Here is a 19,015-nt window from a genome sequence, read left to right on the forward strand (position 1 = left end):
GGATGGGAACACTCCCAAATCCCACCAGAGTTTGCAAGCTTGTTTTGGAAATCACTCAATGGTCCTTCATGCAATTCTTGCTGTCACGAGTCCTTGCCGTTTGGTCAGTCTCCTTAGTTTCCGTCCAGATTCAGCTGTATGTTTGTTTCTGCTGATGTATGATGTTCAGGTCTCTGGGTATCTCACTTGGGAAGGCATTCAAGATGTGACAAGTCTCATTATTCCAAGGCAGTGCTTCATGACAATAGATTTCCACTGAAGATTGGCAATGATCAGTAACCAGAAGGTTCCCTCAGCATCTCCTTTCCTGAAAGGTCTTGTTCAGAGAAAGTATGTACACTTGAGGCAGAAAGTTAACATCAAACAGAGTGAGTTGGCCAACCCTCTCAGTTTGTTTTGCAGAGAAGTCAGGGCTTGATTTGATGGTTTTTCTGATATATCCAGAGAATAGGTAGGAGGATGAGCTGGAATGACTGACCAAAACAAATACCTTATGGATCATCTCACACCAATCCTACATTTGTTTGTTTGTTTGTTTTGTTTTGTTTTGTTTTTTGAGATGGAGTCTCGCTCTGTTGTTCAGGTTGGAGTGCAGTGGCACGATCTCTGCTCACTGCAACCTCTGCCTCCAAGGTTCAAGCAATTCTCCTGCCTCAGCCTCCAGAGCAGCTGGGACTACAGGCACATGCCACCACATCCAGCTAATTATTATATTTTTAGTAGAGATGTGGTTTCACTATGTTAGCCAGGCTGTTCTTGAACTCCTGACCTCTTGATCCACCTGCCCCAGTCTCCCAAAATGTTGGGATTACAGGCGTGAGCCACCGTACCCAGCCCAATCTTACATTTTATAGACTAGAAAGGTAAGGCTTAGAGAAGGTCTTTCCCAGAGTCTCAGAGTTGGTGGCAGAAATGAAACTAGAACTCTGGTGCCTGAGCTTTTTGTAAACAATGGCGGGAGGTCAGGGAGATACCTTGAAGGTCACCTCCAGGCATCATGCAAACTGTTGGCCTGTCCCCCGTCTAGGTGACACAAGAAAGGTAAGTTTTCAACTTATCTTCTTTATATGAGTATCAAGTGGAATGTCTAAAGAAATGTCAGAAAACTCACACTTTTCCTTCTTCCTGAAGCCCTGGTTTTGCCTTTCCCATCCTCCTTATTTTCCTATCCTCTCCCACCGCAATCTAGAACCTTTGCTGAGCTACAACAGTTTTGCAGAAGCCAGCCCTCTCCTCCCTGCCAGGAAGGAGCCAGTCCTCTCCCCTACCCAGGAAGTAGAACTCACATAGTGCCTTAATATCCCTCGGGAACATTATCATCATTTGATATGCCAATGTGACAATGGGCAGTTTGCCAATCTTGTCATTTTAGAAGCAAATTGGCTTAAGTAATTACCTAAAACATCCCCTTCCAAGGGATGTTTTTTACTCCACATAGGGGACAATATCTGTCATTTCCAACTGTGAGAAACAGAAAATATTTTCCCTACTAAGTGAAATGAGGGATGTTTTTGAGGCCTTTGCGGGCCTTCTGTTTAAATAAAGCTCTTTTTTAACATAAAAATTCAGTGCACACTCACAGGATCTCAGTGTTTTCAAATATTCAATTTAAACTCCCTGTTATTTACATTCTCCATCCTAACAACCATTATTATACCAGAGTTTTTCCCTGCAGTGAGCATTCATCCATTGCGGGGCTGGTTTATTACCGGAGCAATTCTCTTCACTGTGCTGTGTTCCAAAGCCCTATCCCCATTGTTCCCTTTCTCCCATCCAGCACCAAGTGGGTGTTCTCCACAACAGCAGACAAAGATTTCACATTTTTCAATAGTGGGTAGATTTAAATGGAATTGATCGGAAGGGACGGGAGCCTGGAAGCCACCCCGGCACTGTGCTCGGGGATGGAGAAGGCTCCATTTCCCTCGCCCTGCTCCCAATTGCAGCTTCTGATGTGAGAAGAGACAGCCCCAGCCTCTTCTGTTTCTCATACAGACATTTGTTAGCATGCCCCCAACCAGGCTAAGGGATGCTGCCTCATTTTTCAAAGAGCTCTCTGGCATGTACTGTTTCTCTCTGGCTCAGGGGCCAGGAGGTAGAAGAAGAACATTCTGTTTGGGCTGTACTCACAGAGGCCAGTGGTGATGACTGACTCCTATTAATGATTAGTGGCTACACATCTGTGGGTTTTTTTATTTTGTTTTTTTTTTATTTTGTTTTCAATCGATACATAATAGTTGTACATATTTATGGGATACAATGTGGTGTTTTGATACACGTGTACATTGTGTAAAAATCAAATCAGGGAAATTAGCATATCCATCACCTCAAACATTTATCATTTCTTTGTGGTGAGAATATTTAACAGTCCCCTCTTCTAGCTATTTTGAAACATCCAATACAAAATTGTTAACCATAGTCACCTTAATGTAGATAGAACACCAGGACTTATTCCTCCTGTCTAGCTGTGACTGTGCACCCACTGACTAATCTCTCCCTATTCCCCCTTCCTCCGACCATCTCCATACTCTGGTAACCATCATTCTACTCTGTATTTCTATGAGGTTAAATTCTTTAAATTCCACATGTAAATGAGATCCTATGGGGTATTTTTGTTTCTGTGCCTGGCTTATTGCACATAACAAAACATCCTCTGGGTTCATCCATGTTGTTGCAAATGACAGAATTTCATTCTTTTTTATGGCTGAAGAGTATTCCATTATGTACATATGGACATACCTCAGATATACTGTCAGTTCATTCCAGACCATCACAATAAAGCAAGTCACACTTTTTTTGGTTTCTAAGTGCATATAAAAGTTATGTTTGCACTATACTGTGGTCTATTAAGTGTGCCACAACATTATGTCTAAACAAATATACATATCTTAATTAAAAATACTTCATTACTAAAAAATGCTGACACAAAGACACAAAGTGAGCACATGCTATTGGAAAAAAATGGTGCTGATAGACTTGCTCTACACAGGGTTGACACAAACCTTTAATTTATAAAAATCACAGTATCTGCAAAGTACAATAAAGTGAAGTGCAATACAATGAGGTATGCCTGTATATCACATGGTTTTTCATCCATTCATTCATTGATAGACATTTAGGTTGATTCCTTCTCTTGGCTACTGTGGATAGTGCTGCAGTAAATAGGGGTACAGGCATCTCTTTGACATATAATTTCAAATCCTTTGAGTATATAGTCAGTAATGGGATGGCTGGGTCATATTTCAAATCTTTTGAGTATATTATATAGTCAGTAATGGGATGGCTGGGTCATATGGTAATTCTATTTTTAATTTTTTGAGGATCCTACATACTGTTTACCATAATGGCTGTACTAATTTACATTCCTAGCAGCAGTATATAAGCGTTCCCCTTTCTCCACATCCACACCAGCATTTGTTATTTTTTGTCTTTTTATGATAGTCATTCTAACTACAGTGAGATGACATTTTATTGTGGTTTTGACTTGTATTTCCCTAGTATTTAATGGTATTGAACATTTTTTCATGTACTTGTTAGCCATCTGTAAGTCTTCTTTTAAGAGCTATCTATCCAGGCATTGTGCCCTTTTTTTTTTTTTTTTTTTTTTTTTGAGATGGAGTCTTGCTCTGTTGCCTAGGCTGGAGTGCAGTGGCATGATCTCGGCTCACTGCAAGCTCCACCTCCTGGGTTCATGCCATTCTCCTGCCTCAGCCTCCCGAGTAGCTGGGACCACAGGCGCCCGCCACCATGCCCAGCTAATTTTTTCTATTTTGTAGTAGAGACGGGGTTTCACCGTGTTAACCAGGATGGTCTCAATCTCCTCACCTCGTGATCCACCCGCCTCGGCCTCCCAAAGTGCTGGGATTACAGGCGTGAGCCACCATGCCTGGCCTGTGCCCATTTTTAAATTACATTGTTTTTCTGCTATTGAGTTGTTTGAGTTCTTTATATATTCTGAATATTAGCTTCTTGTTAGAGCATAGTTTGCAAATATTTTCTCCTATTTTGTAGGTTGTATTTTCATCTTCAGTAGTTGATTGTTTTATTTGCTGTGCAAAAGATTTTTAGTTTGATGTAATCCCATTTGTCAATGTTCACCTTTATGACTGTACTTTTGGGGTCTTATGCAAAAAATCTTTGCCTATACCAGTATCATGATGTGTTTCCTCTGTGTTTGCTTCTAATTGTTTTATCATTCCAGGCCCTATATTTAACTCTTAATTAATTTTGAGTTGATGTTTGTGTATTGTGAGAAAAAAGGGGTCTACCTTCATTATTCTGCATATGAATATCAAATTTTTCTAGCACTATTTATTAAAGACAATGTTCTTTCTCTATTGTGTGTTTTTGGCATCTTTGTCAAAAATCAGTTGGCTGTAAGTGTGTGGATTTATTTCTGGGTTCTCTATTCTGTTGCATTGATCTATGTGTCAATTTTTATGCCAATTCCATGCTGTTTTGATTACTATAGCTTTGTAGTATATTTTGAAGTCAGGTAGTGACTTCATATTGCTGTGAAAAATGTCATTGGTATTGTGATAGGGATTGCATTGAATCTGTAGATTGCTTTGGGTAGTATGAACATTTTAACAATATTAATACTTTTAATCAATGAGTGTGGGCTATCGTTCCATTAAGTTGTGTCTTTTCAATTTCTTTTGCCAATGTTTTATAGTTTTAGTGTAGAAATCTTTCATCTCCTTAGTTAAACTTACATCTATGTATTTTTTTGTAACTATTGCAAATAGGATTGTTTTCTTGTTTCCTCCTTTAGATAGTTCGCTATTAAGGTATAAAATGCTACTGCTTTTTCTATGTCGATTTTGTATCCTGCAACTTTACTGAATTTGTGTATCAGTTTTGAATTTTTTAGTGGAGTCTGTAGCATTTCATATATATATATATATATATGTAGTGTTTTCTATATAGATATACAATATTATGTCATCTGCCAACGGGGACAATTTAACTTCTTTCTTTCCAATTTGGATGTCCTTTATTTCTCTTACCAAATTGCTCTGGCAAGGACTTCCAGTACTATCTTGAATAAGAGTAGTGAGGGTTGGCATCCTTGTCTTGTTTCAGATTTTAGAGAAAAAGATTTCAACATTTTTCCATTCAGTGTGATATTAGCTGTGGGTTTGTCATATATGACCTTAATTGTGTTGAGATACATTCCTTCTATGTCTAATTTGTTCAGCGTTTTATTGACACTTCATAACTATATATATTTATGGGGTACAGTGTGATATTTCAATACATCTATACATTGTGTAATCATCAAATGAGAATAATTAACACAACCATCATCTCATACATTTATAATTTCTTTGTGGTAAGAACATTCAGAATCCTCTTTTCCAGATATTTTGAAATATGCAATAAATTATTGTTAACTGTATTCACCCTGCTGTGAAACAGAACACCATAGAACCATGTGCATGGTTCTGACAACACATAGGCTGCAGAATACTCTGTCACTGTGGCTGGGATGAGAACTTTCCTTCTGCTCCCTGTAACCTACATATTGATTTGATCTTGAAGTCAATATTCTTTTTTTAAATTGTTTTAATTATTTAAATTGCTTTACATATTTGGTTACAGAACTAAGGCAGCTCTGTCACTGTAAACTGAAACCAGGGACATATTGGACAATTGCACATCCGCAATAATGAAAAGTAAATGAGTCAGAAACCATATTATATGACAGGCCAGTGGAGATGGCATCAGAGTAAAAGCTAAGGGCACAGGGTAAAATCCAGAAATGCCCTGGACACATTTGGGAGTTGATGCTAGTGTAATATTCCAGACAAAATCATTGCAAATTTCATTTACTGATGCAGGCAGCATCAGTGCTATCCTCGTGTGCTCTTTTCAAATTCACTTTTCTGAGTTGTTTTAATTCACATTCTTAAATACTGAAATTAACTTAAAGCACGCTGTACTACTTTGTTATAATCTATGGCAGTAAAAATGCACAGTCACTTTCTTTAATATTCCATTGATTTCAAATATACAGGGCAGTAACTGGGACCATTAGATCCATCTCCCCCTAGTTTTACCTTAAAAAGTTGGGGCTGGAGAAATAAAAGTAACTTGCTTTACAAAGTCCCAAGTTTCTCTACTGGGAGAACATGGCTAAAACCACTGTCTCCTAAATTTCAGTTCCCTTTTTGTGACTGCATTTTGATGCTTCCAATTCATAGGCAGAGTTTCAAATTACATTCATTTTTAATTCTGTGAACAATTTATTTAATCCATTCAGATACCTGAACCAGTGAAGCTGGTTTTTTTATAAAAAAGTGTGCAGACCATATAAACTCATGCCTCCACTGTTTTTCTCTACTTGTTGGACTGTCAGTGTCCTGTCCACAGTTGATGAGAAGACTCCTAGCATGAAAAAGGTTGGAAGCTTAGTAATTGCTGGCATAAAAGAGCTAACCAGAACAGAACTCACCTCTGCAGGGGAAAAATAGTAGCACACCTCATCAAGATTGAGGGGGCTGGTGAAATAAACACAACTTCCATTTAGGGACCAGGCTCCATGAAAAGGGACCTAAGAGTAGAGTGCTAGACAGAGCAGTCATCACTTGGGGCACATGTTGAGGACTGTACAAGGAGACCAAAGCCAGATAAGTGAATACGTAGCAGTGTGAATAGCACAGGAACCCCAGGTTCTAGGTAGAAGGGCAACAGTGTATTCCCAGACCTCTCTCATTGCCAAGCAGGGCTCTCATTGGCTCAGGGACTTCCTAAACCTATCATGCTTCGCACAGAACTAAGCAGAAATAAGTAGGCTCCAACCCACGGGAATTCACTGTCCACCCCCAATCATGAGGATTCTGTCTACACACCAACCACATGCTTGCTTCTCTGGTATTCATGACGTGAAGAACTCCTTGAATCATAGGGCAAATTTCTGAACAAAGACAGCATTCTAATCAGTCAACAGTAAAAAAAAATCAGGGTGTCAAGCTGCAGACATATTTGGAAGACTGGGTTGTTGGAGCTTCATGTCCGTTTGTAGTGAGCCAACTTTCTGGAATTTGGGGCTAACGTGTAGAAAGCTGATTTACGCAGTGAGTTAGGCTCAAACTCACTGAGTTTATGACTCAGCAATGTCTGTCTGACATTTATTACCACTCAAACAGACTGGCGGTCATAAATCCAGCTTCATGTTTAGTTAAATGGCTCCTATCATGAGACAAAAGAACAAAGGGGAGACATCCACAGCTGTGTTATTCATTCTGCACCTCACTAAAGAACAGGAAAGAATGTCAAAATAAATAGGCCGTGCTGTAGTCGATTTATATTTATATGCATATATGTATGTACGCTGCATACAAATACTATATAAGAACATATGTTGAACTCTGCTCTTCCTGTGGGAAAATGTTGCGAAGCAGCATGTCTTTTCCTTCTGTGCTGGAGTAAAATTGATCTCAGGCCCTCCTCGCCAGCTGCTCCCAGACACCAAGAGATAGTAGCTTACATAAAGAGGTAGGAGAAGGGCTTGTAACTGGCCCATCTCCTTACTTGAATATTCTTCAGCCACATGCAAGGGTGAGGTCCTCATACTGATTAAAAGCCTGACTGGCTGCTGGCAGAGAGGCATGAGGCTTGAGGGGCAGGAGGGGATGCTGGCAGAGATACATGAGTGAAGATGAGGGGGAGGAGAAAACAGGTGCCTTTTGGGAACTCACACTGACAACTTCTGGAACACTTTGAGTTTTGCCTTTCTGGGGAGCTATTTGCTACAAGAGTTATACTAGAGCTGATCCTCTCCTTCATAAGGTTCTATTTCATGGCATATTTTTAACAACTAGAATGTTCAAAATAAGGGAGACGGATAACATGGTCTCAAAGATATCTTCCAGCTCTCCATTCAATGGTTCTGTATTAGACTGCACAGTTATTAGCTAGTTTGATGGTGGAGAAGAGAAGAAGAAATGCATGTAGTAAGTTTGTTTCCTCTTTACGACTCAAGAAGAAATTCTATTATCCCCACTTTAGATATTAGGTAACTGAAGCTTGCCCGAGATCTCAAGACCAATGAATGGCAGAATCATATTCTAAATACAGGTTTTCAAACTCCTGTACCATTTCCTCTACAAGAACATTCTTTGAAGCTTTATATTCAATAATTAATTACTTAATATGTAAATATATGATAAACATAATATAATGATCCTTTTACTACTTGTTATAAACTGGATAACTAGAGTTTAGCACAGAAATCGGTTTTATTATTGGTTTTTCCATTTTAGGGGTACCCATCTCAATTCTCAGAAAAAGTTGGCTAAAGAAGATAATTTCAAAAGAAAAAGGATATATTTGCCTCAAATCGCAGCAATAAGTCAGAGAGTATCAGTCATTTCCTACAAGTGGGGGCTGTATTCCTTCTTGCACTGCACATCTACAGACAAGAGACCCTAAAGTAATGAAGATGTGTTACTAAGTATAAATGGAGAAAGACTGAGTCAATTCCACATAGAGAAAGGTTCGCCATGCATAAGGAAGATGGGCAGTTTTTGAACCCACGAGTGACTAGAAAAATAAAAGCTCAAGCACTTAGTTCATTTACAATTCAACACTATCAAAGAAATAAATGTTTTTTACAAATCCCCAGGGGGAACATCATTTTATTACATACCCCCATAGGTGGCTTTTAAAGGGTACTTGATCAGGTTTCATCACAATTAAACTCTCTACACCTAAAGGACACCAAAACATGGTAGCTTATATAAAGATGTAGGAGATGGGCTTGTAATTGGCCTTCAATTAAGTGGTAAAGAAGGGGATAATGAAGAAAGAAGCTTATAGACATATAACTAGTTGAACGTGGAAACCTGTTGGCTTTCAAAAAAATACGTCTCCAAAATGGCAAATATCTTCCATATACCGATTGTATTGTCATGTTACCAGTCACCTTTTTAATAGCAACGTGCTCTGGTTAAACCAAAGAGTGGTGGAAAAAAGGACTAAACACCCCAACGTTCTGAAAATGGGGTCCTTAGAGCCAACCAATATGAAAGCCACCAAGTGGATCTAACAAGTGACAAGAAGAATTGATTCACAAGAAGGATGACAAACTTAAACCATGTATGGATGGCCCTAAAGCCAACCGTGGATGCCCTCCAAATGGGGACAGCTGAGGGTAGGAGCTGTGGTTTCGCTGCAGGGTGTGCTGACTCTGAGGCTCTGAGGATAAGGGCTGCTGTAGAATGCCTTCCTTGCATAGTGACTGCCCGTGATTCCATTATTCTCAAAATCAGCCAAAAATATTATAATTTTGAAAAATAGAGAAATATTCCGGCTTCTCTGCTTACACATATCTAGTATTAACGAGTTCCTTGGAACTAATATCAGGGACACAAATCATATCCCCTGATTATGAGATTCTTAGAGACTATTTACAGTCAGAGTACTGGATTAATGGGATATGAGGTTGACTCAGCATGGTAACTCTTTGAATTATCAACAGTAAAATCATTAGCACTAATGTTATTCACCCTGATTAACACCCCATCCAACAATAAAGACAATTTCAAGAAATATGAGAATTTTAAAAAATTGATCTCAAAGTAGACCCCTTGGCCACTGACTTGGTAACCCCAAGGAAAACTCATATTGCTAATTTTGGATGGTCTTAGTGTCAGACACTTAATTGAGCAACAATTCAAGTGGAAAATGTGCTGAGAATTCTCAAAAGAGAGCTGTGAGTAAGGATACAAAAGGGAATCCATTATTGTGTGTACCTTTTCTCATTTTTCTTTACTTAAAAAAATAAAACGTACCATTCAGATGTGCTACATCATACATTACCTCAACTCTCTGAAGTTGGAGCATCCTTACCTCTCACTGAACCTACTGACCCCCTGAAGGATGAGGGAACTTTAGCCTGGATTTCAAACAACCACCGTTAACTCAAGTATGACACTGTACAGTAGTTTCACGGTATCCCAGAAACAATGTAACCCGCTATGGGTGGCTGGTGGTGGGAGGCAGGTAAAATTGGATTTTTTTTCCTTCGCTCATGTAATTTGAAGATTATAGAATGTAGTTTTTAAAGGTCAGAACGAATTGCTAATTAAGTGGAGGCATTTGAAATTAGCAAATAAAACTGCTACTCAGAATAGTGACTAAGGAGTAATTAATCATAAGGGGAAAATGGCAGTACAGTTCAGCCAGCAGTAAAATCATCTTTTAACTAGTTACCATAGAGCCTTCAGATGGTGTTACTAAGAAACTGTTAGATATTAATTTAATTCTTTTCTCTTTAGGCTACATCATTTAAAAAAATAGTACTCAACATTTTTCTATGAAGACACAAATCAAGTTGGTCTGCACAGTCTCTCTTGCAGGTATTTAGAAATATGTGGACTAGCTATGATTTCCCTTTACCTTTCACTCAACATGGGAATGAAGTAAGGATTACATTATCATAGTCTTCACTTTAAATCCTGTCTACTTTTTATATAACTCATTGATGAATCTTGGCATTTTAATTATTAGAACACAGAATTACTTAATATACTCCTCAAACCAGTGCTGAGACTCCCTCCTTCCCTTCTTTTAAAATACTTTTTTAGTTTGTTTGTTTGTTGGTTGGTTTGTTTTGAGACAGAGTCTTGCTCTGTCACACAGGCTGAAGTACAATGGCGCAACGTCGGTTCACTGCAACCTCCGCATCCTGGATTCAAGCAATTCTCCTGCCTCTGCCTCTGGAGCAGCTGGGATTACAGGCATGCACCACTACAGCCAGTTAGTTTTTGTATTTTTAGTAGAGATGGGGTTTCACCATGTTGATCATGCTAGTCTTGAACTCCTGACCTCAAGAGATCTGCCAGCCTCAGCCTCCCAAAGTACGGGGATTACAGGCGTGAGCCACTGCGCCCAGTCAAAAATGCCTTCTAAAAACATTTTGGTTTGGTTTCCAGGTGCTTTTTGTTTCCCTAGGTGCTATATCTGCCAGTCTTGGGTTAGATGCTCTCAACCCATGCTAGGATTCCATTTCACATCAAAATTTTTATATCTTAAATTTAAAGCCAAATTTACAAACATGAATATTACAATCAAATATTCAGACAGTTGATTTGACATGCACATCTTAAACTAGAAAACAAATTAAGGCAGGATTTATACAGAGATCCATATTTTTAAGCACTTGATGTTTATTAATTAGCGAATCCACACCAGAATCCTATGAGGTAGCCTAGCTTGTCTTTATTATAAATAAATTAGGTAGAAGCCAGAAAAAAAAAAAGGCTATCTTCACAAAAATATGTTGATTGGACCCTCCTTATTCTGGTCACAAAAGAAAAACAGTTCCTCATATAAGTGGGTCAAGTGAACAATGAATATTTTGTTTGGATGGAATATAGAGAGAGTATAGTTATTTAACTGGCAGTTTTAAAAGGTAATTTTCTTAGTGGGGCTTTAATATTCTTTGTTCACACTGACCCATCAGAAATTTCCGACTCAAAATATCAGCTTTGGAAGAGTTAGGATGCCCCCACACTCCACCCCCAGCCCCAACCAGAAGGCTCAAATTTTCCTATGGGACTTTTAGTATTTTTCATGTATCTTAAATTTTTCATCCTTTGGTCTGGTTGACCTAATAAACTCATGTCAATATAAAAGTGTAAAGACTCTTTCAGTTCCAATTTATGCTTATATATGTCATCTAACAGGCAAGTGAAACACAAATCCTATTTGTCTTTGTAGTCAAGCAATTGTGGATGAGAGTTTTATTGCTACCTTTATCAGCCAAAGGAATCACTGTAGTCCCCTCTACTTAGCAGATTACTTTATGACTATATTTATTAGTTCACTGGGCTTTGGAGACTAAATTTAACGAAGACCTATTAATTTGAGTTTCACTACCGTGGCGTTTGTGGCCTCTGGCACAGGTGCTAGCCTGAAGCTTACCTCTGTACTGACGGAGAAAAACTTTTTGCAAAGTAAATTAACTGCATGACCAAGACTATAGGAGTGTTTTATCTTCTTAAGAAGACAATTTCAACCACGTAACCACTAACCTTTTAAATACAAATAATTTTACTCTGATATAGTATAAGGAGTCCATTAAGCTTGTGTGTTATGTTAATTTTGAATAATTTTTCCCCCACTGCAGCAAAACTTTAAATGGGCAGTATTTGGTTAGTTTAGTTAACATTATTATAAAAACTCTGGAATAGTAAAAATACTTTAAATATTGATAATTTGAATAGCTTCACTCTTTCAAACATATGGGTTCTCTCCTAGGTCCCTTTAATTAACATTTTACAGAAAATCACTTGACTCATGTTCTCAGCTTGCCCGGAGTCTCTGCTGGGACCACGTGTCAGCAGCTCCGGGTGGACTGGACGTAAGACAGGGACACACCTGGGTTTGTGTGGGTCTCTTTCCTCTCCTTCAGAATTGATTTGGTTATTTGAAAACATTTACCTTCCATCCCACTCCCATCCACTCATAAAAAAATGGGAAGGTAAGATATGACTTAGCTGAACAAACATAACCACAGCAAACCAAACAGAAAAGACAACCACAAACAGCTAGCTTCCCAAGTAGGAATCTTTCCATTCCAGAATTCCCAAAATGTAAACAACATTAGCAGCCCCTTCCTGCCTAAAACTAAATATGTCATCTCCAGGGTACACTAGAATGAAAATTTCCATTATCTGCATGGGCAAAAATAAAGAAATTTGAAAACAAACAAACACACAAAACCTCTGGCAGGGTATTCACTTGCATTTGACAGGTTGCCAAGGAGCAATGGTATTTAGATGAGGAATTCTGAAATAATCTGATTATTATGGCCGGAAGATTATCTATAAAGGGTTTGGCATAGCCTCTCTGTAAAGTAAAAGAAATCTATGTTCATAGACTTTTCTATATTAGGTTATTTTAAACACACACACACACACACACACACACACACACACACACAGCACAGCACTTTAGGGCATAAGCTCACTCACTAAACCCAAACAGAAACAGTGTTTTGTTGTTGTTGCTGTTTTTACTTGGACAATGCTTATTTTACAGCGGAATTGACAAATAAAGCCTTATTTTACACATCCGAAGAAACACCATCACAGGAGGTTTGTAGGTCGGCTGTGTGCTTTCCAAAACAGCAAAATAGATTCTTCCCATCCAACCCCCTTTCCTCTTGGAGAGTAGGGTGTGGCTCGTGGGGCTTCGTCTCTCTGCAGGCACAGAAACTGGCAGACCTGGTCCCTCCTGAGCGGGCCCTGCTCAAGGGAATGGTGCCAGATTTTGAACACAGGGAAACAGGCTCCTTCATAACAACACTGTGCATTTCTGTGTCATTTTGTTTATTGCTCACTGAGTTGTTGCCACCTAAGCTCTTGGTGGAAAACAGTGGGTGTCCAGAAATTGCTGACACAAGAAGATGGATTGCCTATGGTCCTTAGGGACACAGGGCAGCCCCAGCCAGATCCCAGCTGGTCCATGCAGGGCATCGTCAGTAGAAGCTCAACGTCCCACTTCGTAACCAGGCTACAAGACACCAAGTCCGGTCACCATGGAAAAGAATTAAACCTAGAGAAAGAGCCTCATGATCTGCACTCAGACGCTCCCCATCAGAAAGGAACTGTTTTCCTTATCGGTCATGCTCTTTCCAGAGTGACTGAGTCTTGGCTCAGCAGTAGGACTTCAGTGAGAAACAGAAGAAATAGGGGACCCCGCCTAGCCCAAGGCCGCCATTTCTTCAGAATTTTCTCACTTCTTTCCAAACGATCAGTATCCCCCAATTAAAGCCCACAGTTCAGGCCAAACATCATAAAAAAAAATACTTGTTTATTTCCATCTCATTCTGGGGTTTATAATTCTTCTTTTAGATGCTTTTGGGGAAAAAAATTCACCAAGGTCAAGGGCTGTGAAGACGTTTTTGCCTAAGAAGATCATCATGCAGGCAGACTAATTCTTTTCCTAAGCTATTATTTGGCAACTTGCAAGGAGGACTTGGCTTAACCTTGAGAAACTGTTCTTTGAATGATCAGGAAAAAAGATGAGAATTCTTCCTTTATTTACTCCCTTCGTCTTCATTGTTCAGATGGTAAACCTGGCTCCTGTGCTTGGAGAACGGAGAACGACTGGTATTTATTTGTCCATTTGGTATTTTCCACTAATAGTGATCTGTTCCAGTTCTGTGCATGTCACCCTCAACTGTGTCCAACATGATGAGAAAAGAATGTATATTTCTGGATAGAGGTGGTTTACATCACACTCATTGAGGATTTAACAGAATAATTATGCTCTGAGGAAATCTAGAATAAATTGGAAATTTAAATTTTTCCACTTTCAGTTTGAATAATGCTCCAACTGTTTGCTATAGGATTATAATTTAGAACATGTGCTAAATATGTTATCAGGAAAGAATTTAAAAATCCATCCAAATATCATAACTTACCCCAAAATTAAAAAAAGGAAAAAGAAAAAAGAAACCTCATTCATTTCCAAAAATCAAGATCAGTCGTATGTGAATCTGTGAATCCTTGTAAGAAATGTTTATTGTTCAAGAAAGAAGCCTCCTCTGGTGGTTGATAAGCAATTCTCCACGGCAGAGAAATGCTGATGTTTTGTTCTTATCTCTTGATTGATGCTTTCACTACTTATTCTTCAGGCTATAAGACAGAAGGAAACACAGTGTTACCTTCTTTCATAATTACAAATTCCAACACCTCTTTCTCCCCGCACCCCCTGTCTCCCTTCTACTTCTCATATTACCTTAACCATCAAATTCAAATGCATCTGAATTTGTAAAGTTAATCTTTCAGGTTCTAAATAACCTGTATATATAATATCTCCATTACTAATGCCATCTCCACATACGTACAAGAAAATGTATAGCTCTACATTGTCAATCCAGACACTAAATTCATTCCAAATGTTTTTAAATAAAAATAATGAATTGATTTTTATTTATGGCATGCTGCATACACCCATCTTTAAGTTTCAGGTATAACTACATGCAGAACCCTCTTGTTGAAAGTGGAGAGCAACATTACAGTGGCTAAATTTCAAATTAATATAAGCCTCGTTGTCCACTCATTCAGAATTTTCTCTGTTAGATGAATAGAAAAAAAATTGTTTCTGGGCCAGGTGCAGTGGCTCATGCCTGTAATCCCAACACTTTGGGAGGTGGAGGTGGGCAGATCACGAGGTCAGGATATCAAGACTATCCTGGCCAACATGGTGAAACCCCGTCTCTACTAAAAATACAAAAATTAGCTGGGCATGGTAGCGTGCCTGTAGTCCCAGCTACTCAGGAGGCTGAAGCAGGAGAATCTCTTGAACCTGATGCAGTGAGCTGAGATCGTGCCACTGCACTCCAGCCTGGCAACAGAGGGAGACTCCATCTCAAAAAAAAAAAAAAAAAAAAAAAAATTCTTTCTGGCCTTACTTGCAAAAAGTATTGATTTAATCAAATTGAGAGCCAATTTTTGAAGGATTTTTAGTTTTGTTTTTTTCTTTATGACAACAAGATACTACCTCTTACCACATGCCTACTACAAGTCATGAATTTTACATTTACTTTACATTTTAATTTAATCCACAGACCACTTTTACTATGTGTGCCATTTCCACCCCTTTTAAAGGTGAGAACACTGAGGTTTCACTTGGCTAAATTAATGGCACAAGATCAAACAGCTGTTAAGCGGTGGAACTTGAACCCTGGAAAAACTCATAAGCAGGAGGTGAGAGAGCTTGTTGACATCTTCTGCCGGGGATTTCTCGCATGCTGCTGAAGAAGTGCTCCAGCTGAAAGGAAGCTGCTGGAAAAGCATCTTCTACTGGTGGCTGTTTCCCTTAAAGAATACTTTAGAGGGAAGGGTGGCAAAAGTGTTAGAGCAGGTTAGACTCTTTTCACAGGTTTTCCCATCTTCCTTCGCTAAGGTCCAAATGTCTCACTGGCAGTCTGGTAAATGAAAATTCAAAAGCTACAAAAGAAAATTCTATCACTCACCTAGAAACACAGAGCATATGTTGAAATTTCATTTTCCAAAAACAGTGCTGTCATAGAATATTCTTAGGATCTGAATAAGAATTTGAACATTGTTGGTATAATGTAGACTAAAAAAATTGAGACTATATGCATATTTTTAAAAATAGCTTTGAAATGTTTGAAATTTTGCCTTAGCATGACCCTGGTAGCTATAGCCACTTTTTAGTAGTTGTTATAAAAATTAAAATCCTGTTTTAGAATCTCATACTCTGCTACCATCCGGTCATGACCTAAAGAAATTCAACAGTCCTTGTCATCTTCAAAAATTAATGTGACATAAGGGTTGAAAGTTCTCACTGAGCAAATAAGTATAATTTCATTTTTATAAACTGCAAAGATGAACAGTTTTGAGATTAAAAAGAGTTTGAAGGACAGCATCTTCACGTAACAGTAAGAAGACCAAATATTCACAGCTAAACAGTCTTTAGTCATGATTACATAGTTAGAGAAAATCAGATGAAAGGGTTTTTTTTAAACTTATAGTAATAGTGGTATATTAAGAACTTAATCCCATAATGAGGAAAAATATCACACTCTTCCTTTTTATAGTCATTGTAATTATTCAGATCCTTTCTGAATACATACAAATAATGACAAATTAAAATGTCTTTCAGTTCCCTATAGCTTTTGTAATTATTCATCCATTACTGTTATTTTTGCTGGGAAGGCTACTTCATATTTTAGTCAGCATCCCATTTGATACAAAAGAACACGGAAAATTTCACTGCTATTAATAAACACGCAGCCATCCAATCCAAGAAGAAAATTCTTTTTCATCTGAGAGATAAGCTGCATAATTCATGTATTTTCAGAAATTTCTTTAAATAGAAAATTGAAGAAAGGCATAGGGAAAAAAATTCATCACATAGCTTCCATTTGTGGCGAAGGGCAGTCTTTGTTCTCGGACAGCCTTAAATATGATTCCATCTGAAGAGAGAATTTCAATTGCACCATATACATACCAATCATACTCAGATAACTCATCTTCTTTTTGACATATATGAAACCACAAACATGATGAAAACATGGCCTCAGTTTCACATTTGCACATTTGCTACCTTTTTTTTTTTTTTTTTTTTTGAGACTGAGTCACGCTTTGTCGCCCAGGCTGGAGTGCAGTGGCACAATCTCAGCTCACTGCAACCTCTGCCTCCCAGGTTCAAGCAATTCTCCTGCTTCAGCCTCCCAAGTAGCTGGGATTACAGCCACGTGCTACCATACCTGGCTAATTTTTGTATTTTTAGTAGATACAGGGTTTTGCCATGTTGGCCATGCTGGTCTCAAACTCCTGACCTCAGGTGATCCACCCAACTCAGCCTCCCAAAGCGCTGGGATTACAGGTGTGAGCCACCGCGTCTGGCCCACATTTGCTACCTTTCTAAAACTAATGTAACTGAGTGTTAATAGGGACTTTTCATGGGGTCTCAGGAAGCAGTTAGAAAAATGTTGGGCAATTTGGAATGGGTACCTCTGCCTTCCCAAAAGAGAAGTGTCCCTGTCAGGGAATGTGGCGCAACATAGAACTTCTGTGATGTTCAGCCCCTATTGAAGTCTGGGCCACACGGGGCATGTGGCAGCCTTCTAGCGCAAGCCAGATGAGAATCACATCTGTAGGAACAGCCATGTCCAAAAGCTTCCGCTTCTTCCACCACTAGTCTTTCCCCTTATTCTCATCCTGAAGGTCCAGGATAGGGGGATTCTCTGACCTGGTTTTGAGACAGAAATCTTAAGATAGACTAGTAACAACCATTGAAAATGGTCTCACCTTGGCCAGGTGTGGTGGCTCACGCCTGTAATCCCAGCACTTTGGGAGGCCGAGGCAGGCGGATCATGAGGTCAAGAGATCGAGACCATCCTGGCCAACATGGTGAAACCCTGTCTCTACTAAAAATACAAAAATTAGCTGGGCATGGTGGCATGCTCCTGTAGTCCTAGCTATTTGAGAGGCTGAGGCAGGAGAATTGCTTGAACCCAGGAGACAGAAGTTGCAGTGAGCTGAGATTTTGCCACTGCACTCCAGCCTGGCGACTGAGCAAGACTCTGTCTCAAAAAAAAAAAAATGACCAGATATGTACACAATCTTCCTGAGATATTAACAATATGGAGGAAGAATGAAGAAAGCACTTTGACCATGTGAGTTTGAAGGTGGTAGCTAGAGAAATGTATAATGATTAATTGGTCCCACACTGAATGTAAACTGTTCAATAAGCCAGTGAAAAAACAGAGCAGAACATCCTTAGCCATGATGAAGCCTAATTTCTGATAGCCAGGTAGCAAGCTTATAGTGACAAGGAAAAGGCAGTCATGGGCCATGGTTTACATGAAGTGATACGGCCAGAGTTTGTTAGGAGAGGAGGAGTCATGTCTAAGGCATTTTTCACAAAAATGTTGCTGAACAGTCATGACTTGGAACTTGTTCAGCCTATTGCCTGAGAACTGAATGACATCCAAGGACGTAACACTTTGGGCCCATAAATTAAAATAGTGCAGTGATAAACCAAATGAAGTTATATTTCCAAAATTGAACATTTCCTAATTTCTATTCTTGTATTTCCTAACTTGGCCAATAAATATTCAAGACAAAAGTGCAGCGTTTTCCCTGGCCAGTTCCTTTTTCTCCATCAGCCCATAATCAATCAATCCCAAATCTTATTGGTCTCCTACTTCTCTCTTAAATGTCCCATTTCCTCTGCATCCCCTGCCCCATGTCTTACTCCTGGTCTGTGGCATTGCACTTGTTTTCTATCTGGGATGTTTGCAGTCAGCTCTGCAGCCTCATCACACTGGTGTTGCAATGCCTCACTGGGTTCCCAGCACCTTCTGAGAAAATAAAAATGTCTTAATATGACACATAAAGGTCACTGTAATGTCACTGGCATCTTCTTCTCCATTCCTGTCTTTTACTCATTATTCCTTGCGATTACTCCACCTATCTGGATCACAGAAAATCAGGTGAGGCTCCTCTACGTGCTGGCTCTCACATGT

The 19,015-nt window shown here is 39.1% G+C and overlaps 1 protein-coding gene across 3 annotated transcripts in view; it reads right to left on the reverse strand.

The window, feature by feature from the left end:
- Window positions 1-2,983: 2,983 nt before the first annotated feature.
- Window positions 2,984-19,015, reverse strand: part of ZMAT4 (zinc finger matrin-type 4) — a 380,296-nt gene continuing 364,264 nt past the window's right edge. For all 3 annotated transcript variants that reach the window (XM_016959387.4, XM_016959386.4, XM_009455235.5), the window contains one exon: window positions 2,984-14,648. In XM_016959387.4, coding sequence (XP_016814876.1) covers window positions 14,633-14,648 — 16 coding nt within the window. In that variant the 3' untranslated portion in view covers window positions 2,984-14,632. The remainder of the gene's footprint in view (window positions 14,649-19,015) is intronic.

This window comes from Pan troglodytes, chromosome 7 (genome assembly GCF_028858775.2).
Source record: "Pan troglodytes isolate AG18354 chromosome 7, NHGRI_mPanTro3-v2.0_pri, whole genome shotgun sequence".
NCBI lineage: Eukaryota > Metazoa > Chordata > Mammalia > Primates > Hominidae > Pan > Pan troglodytes.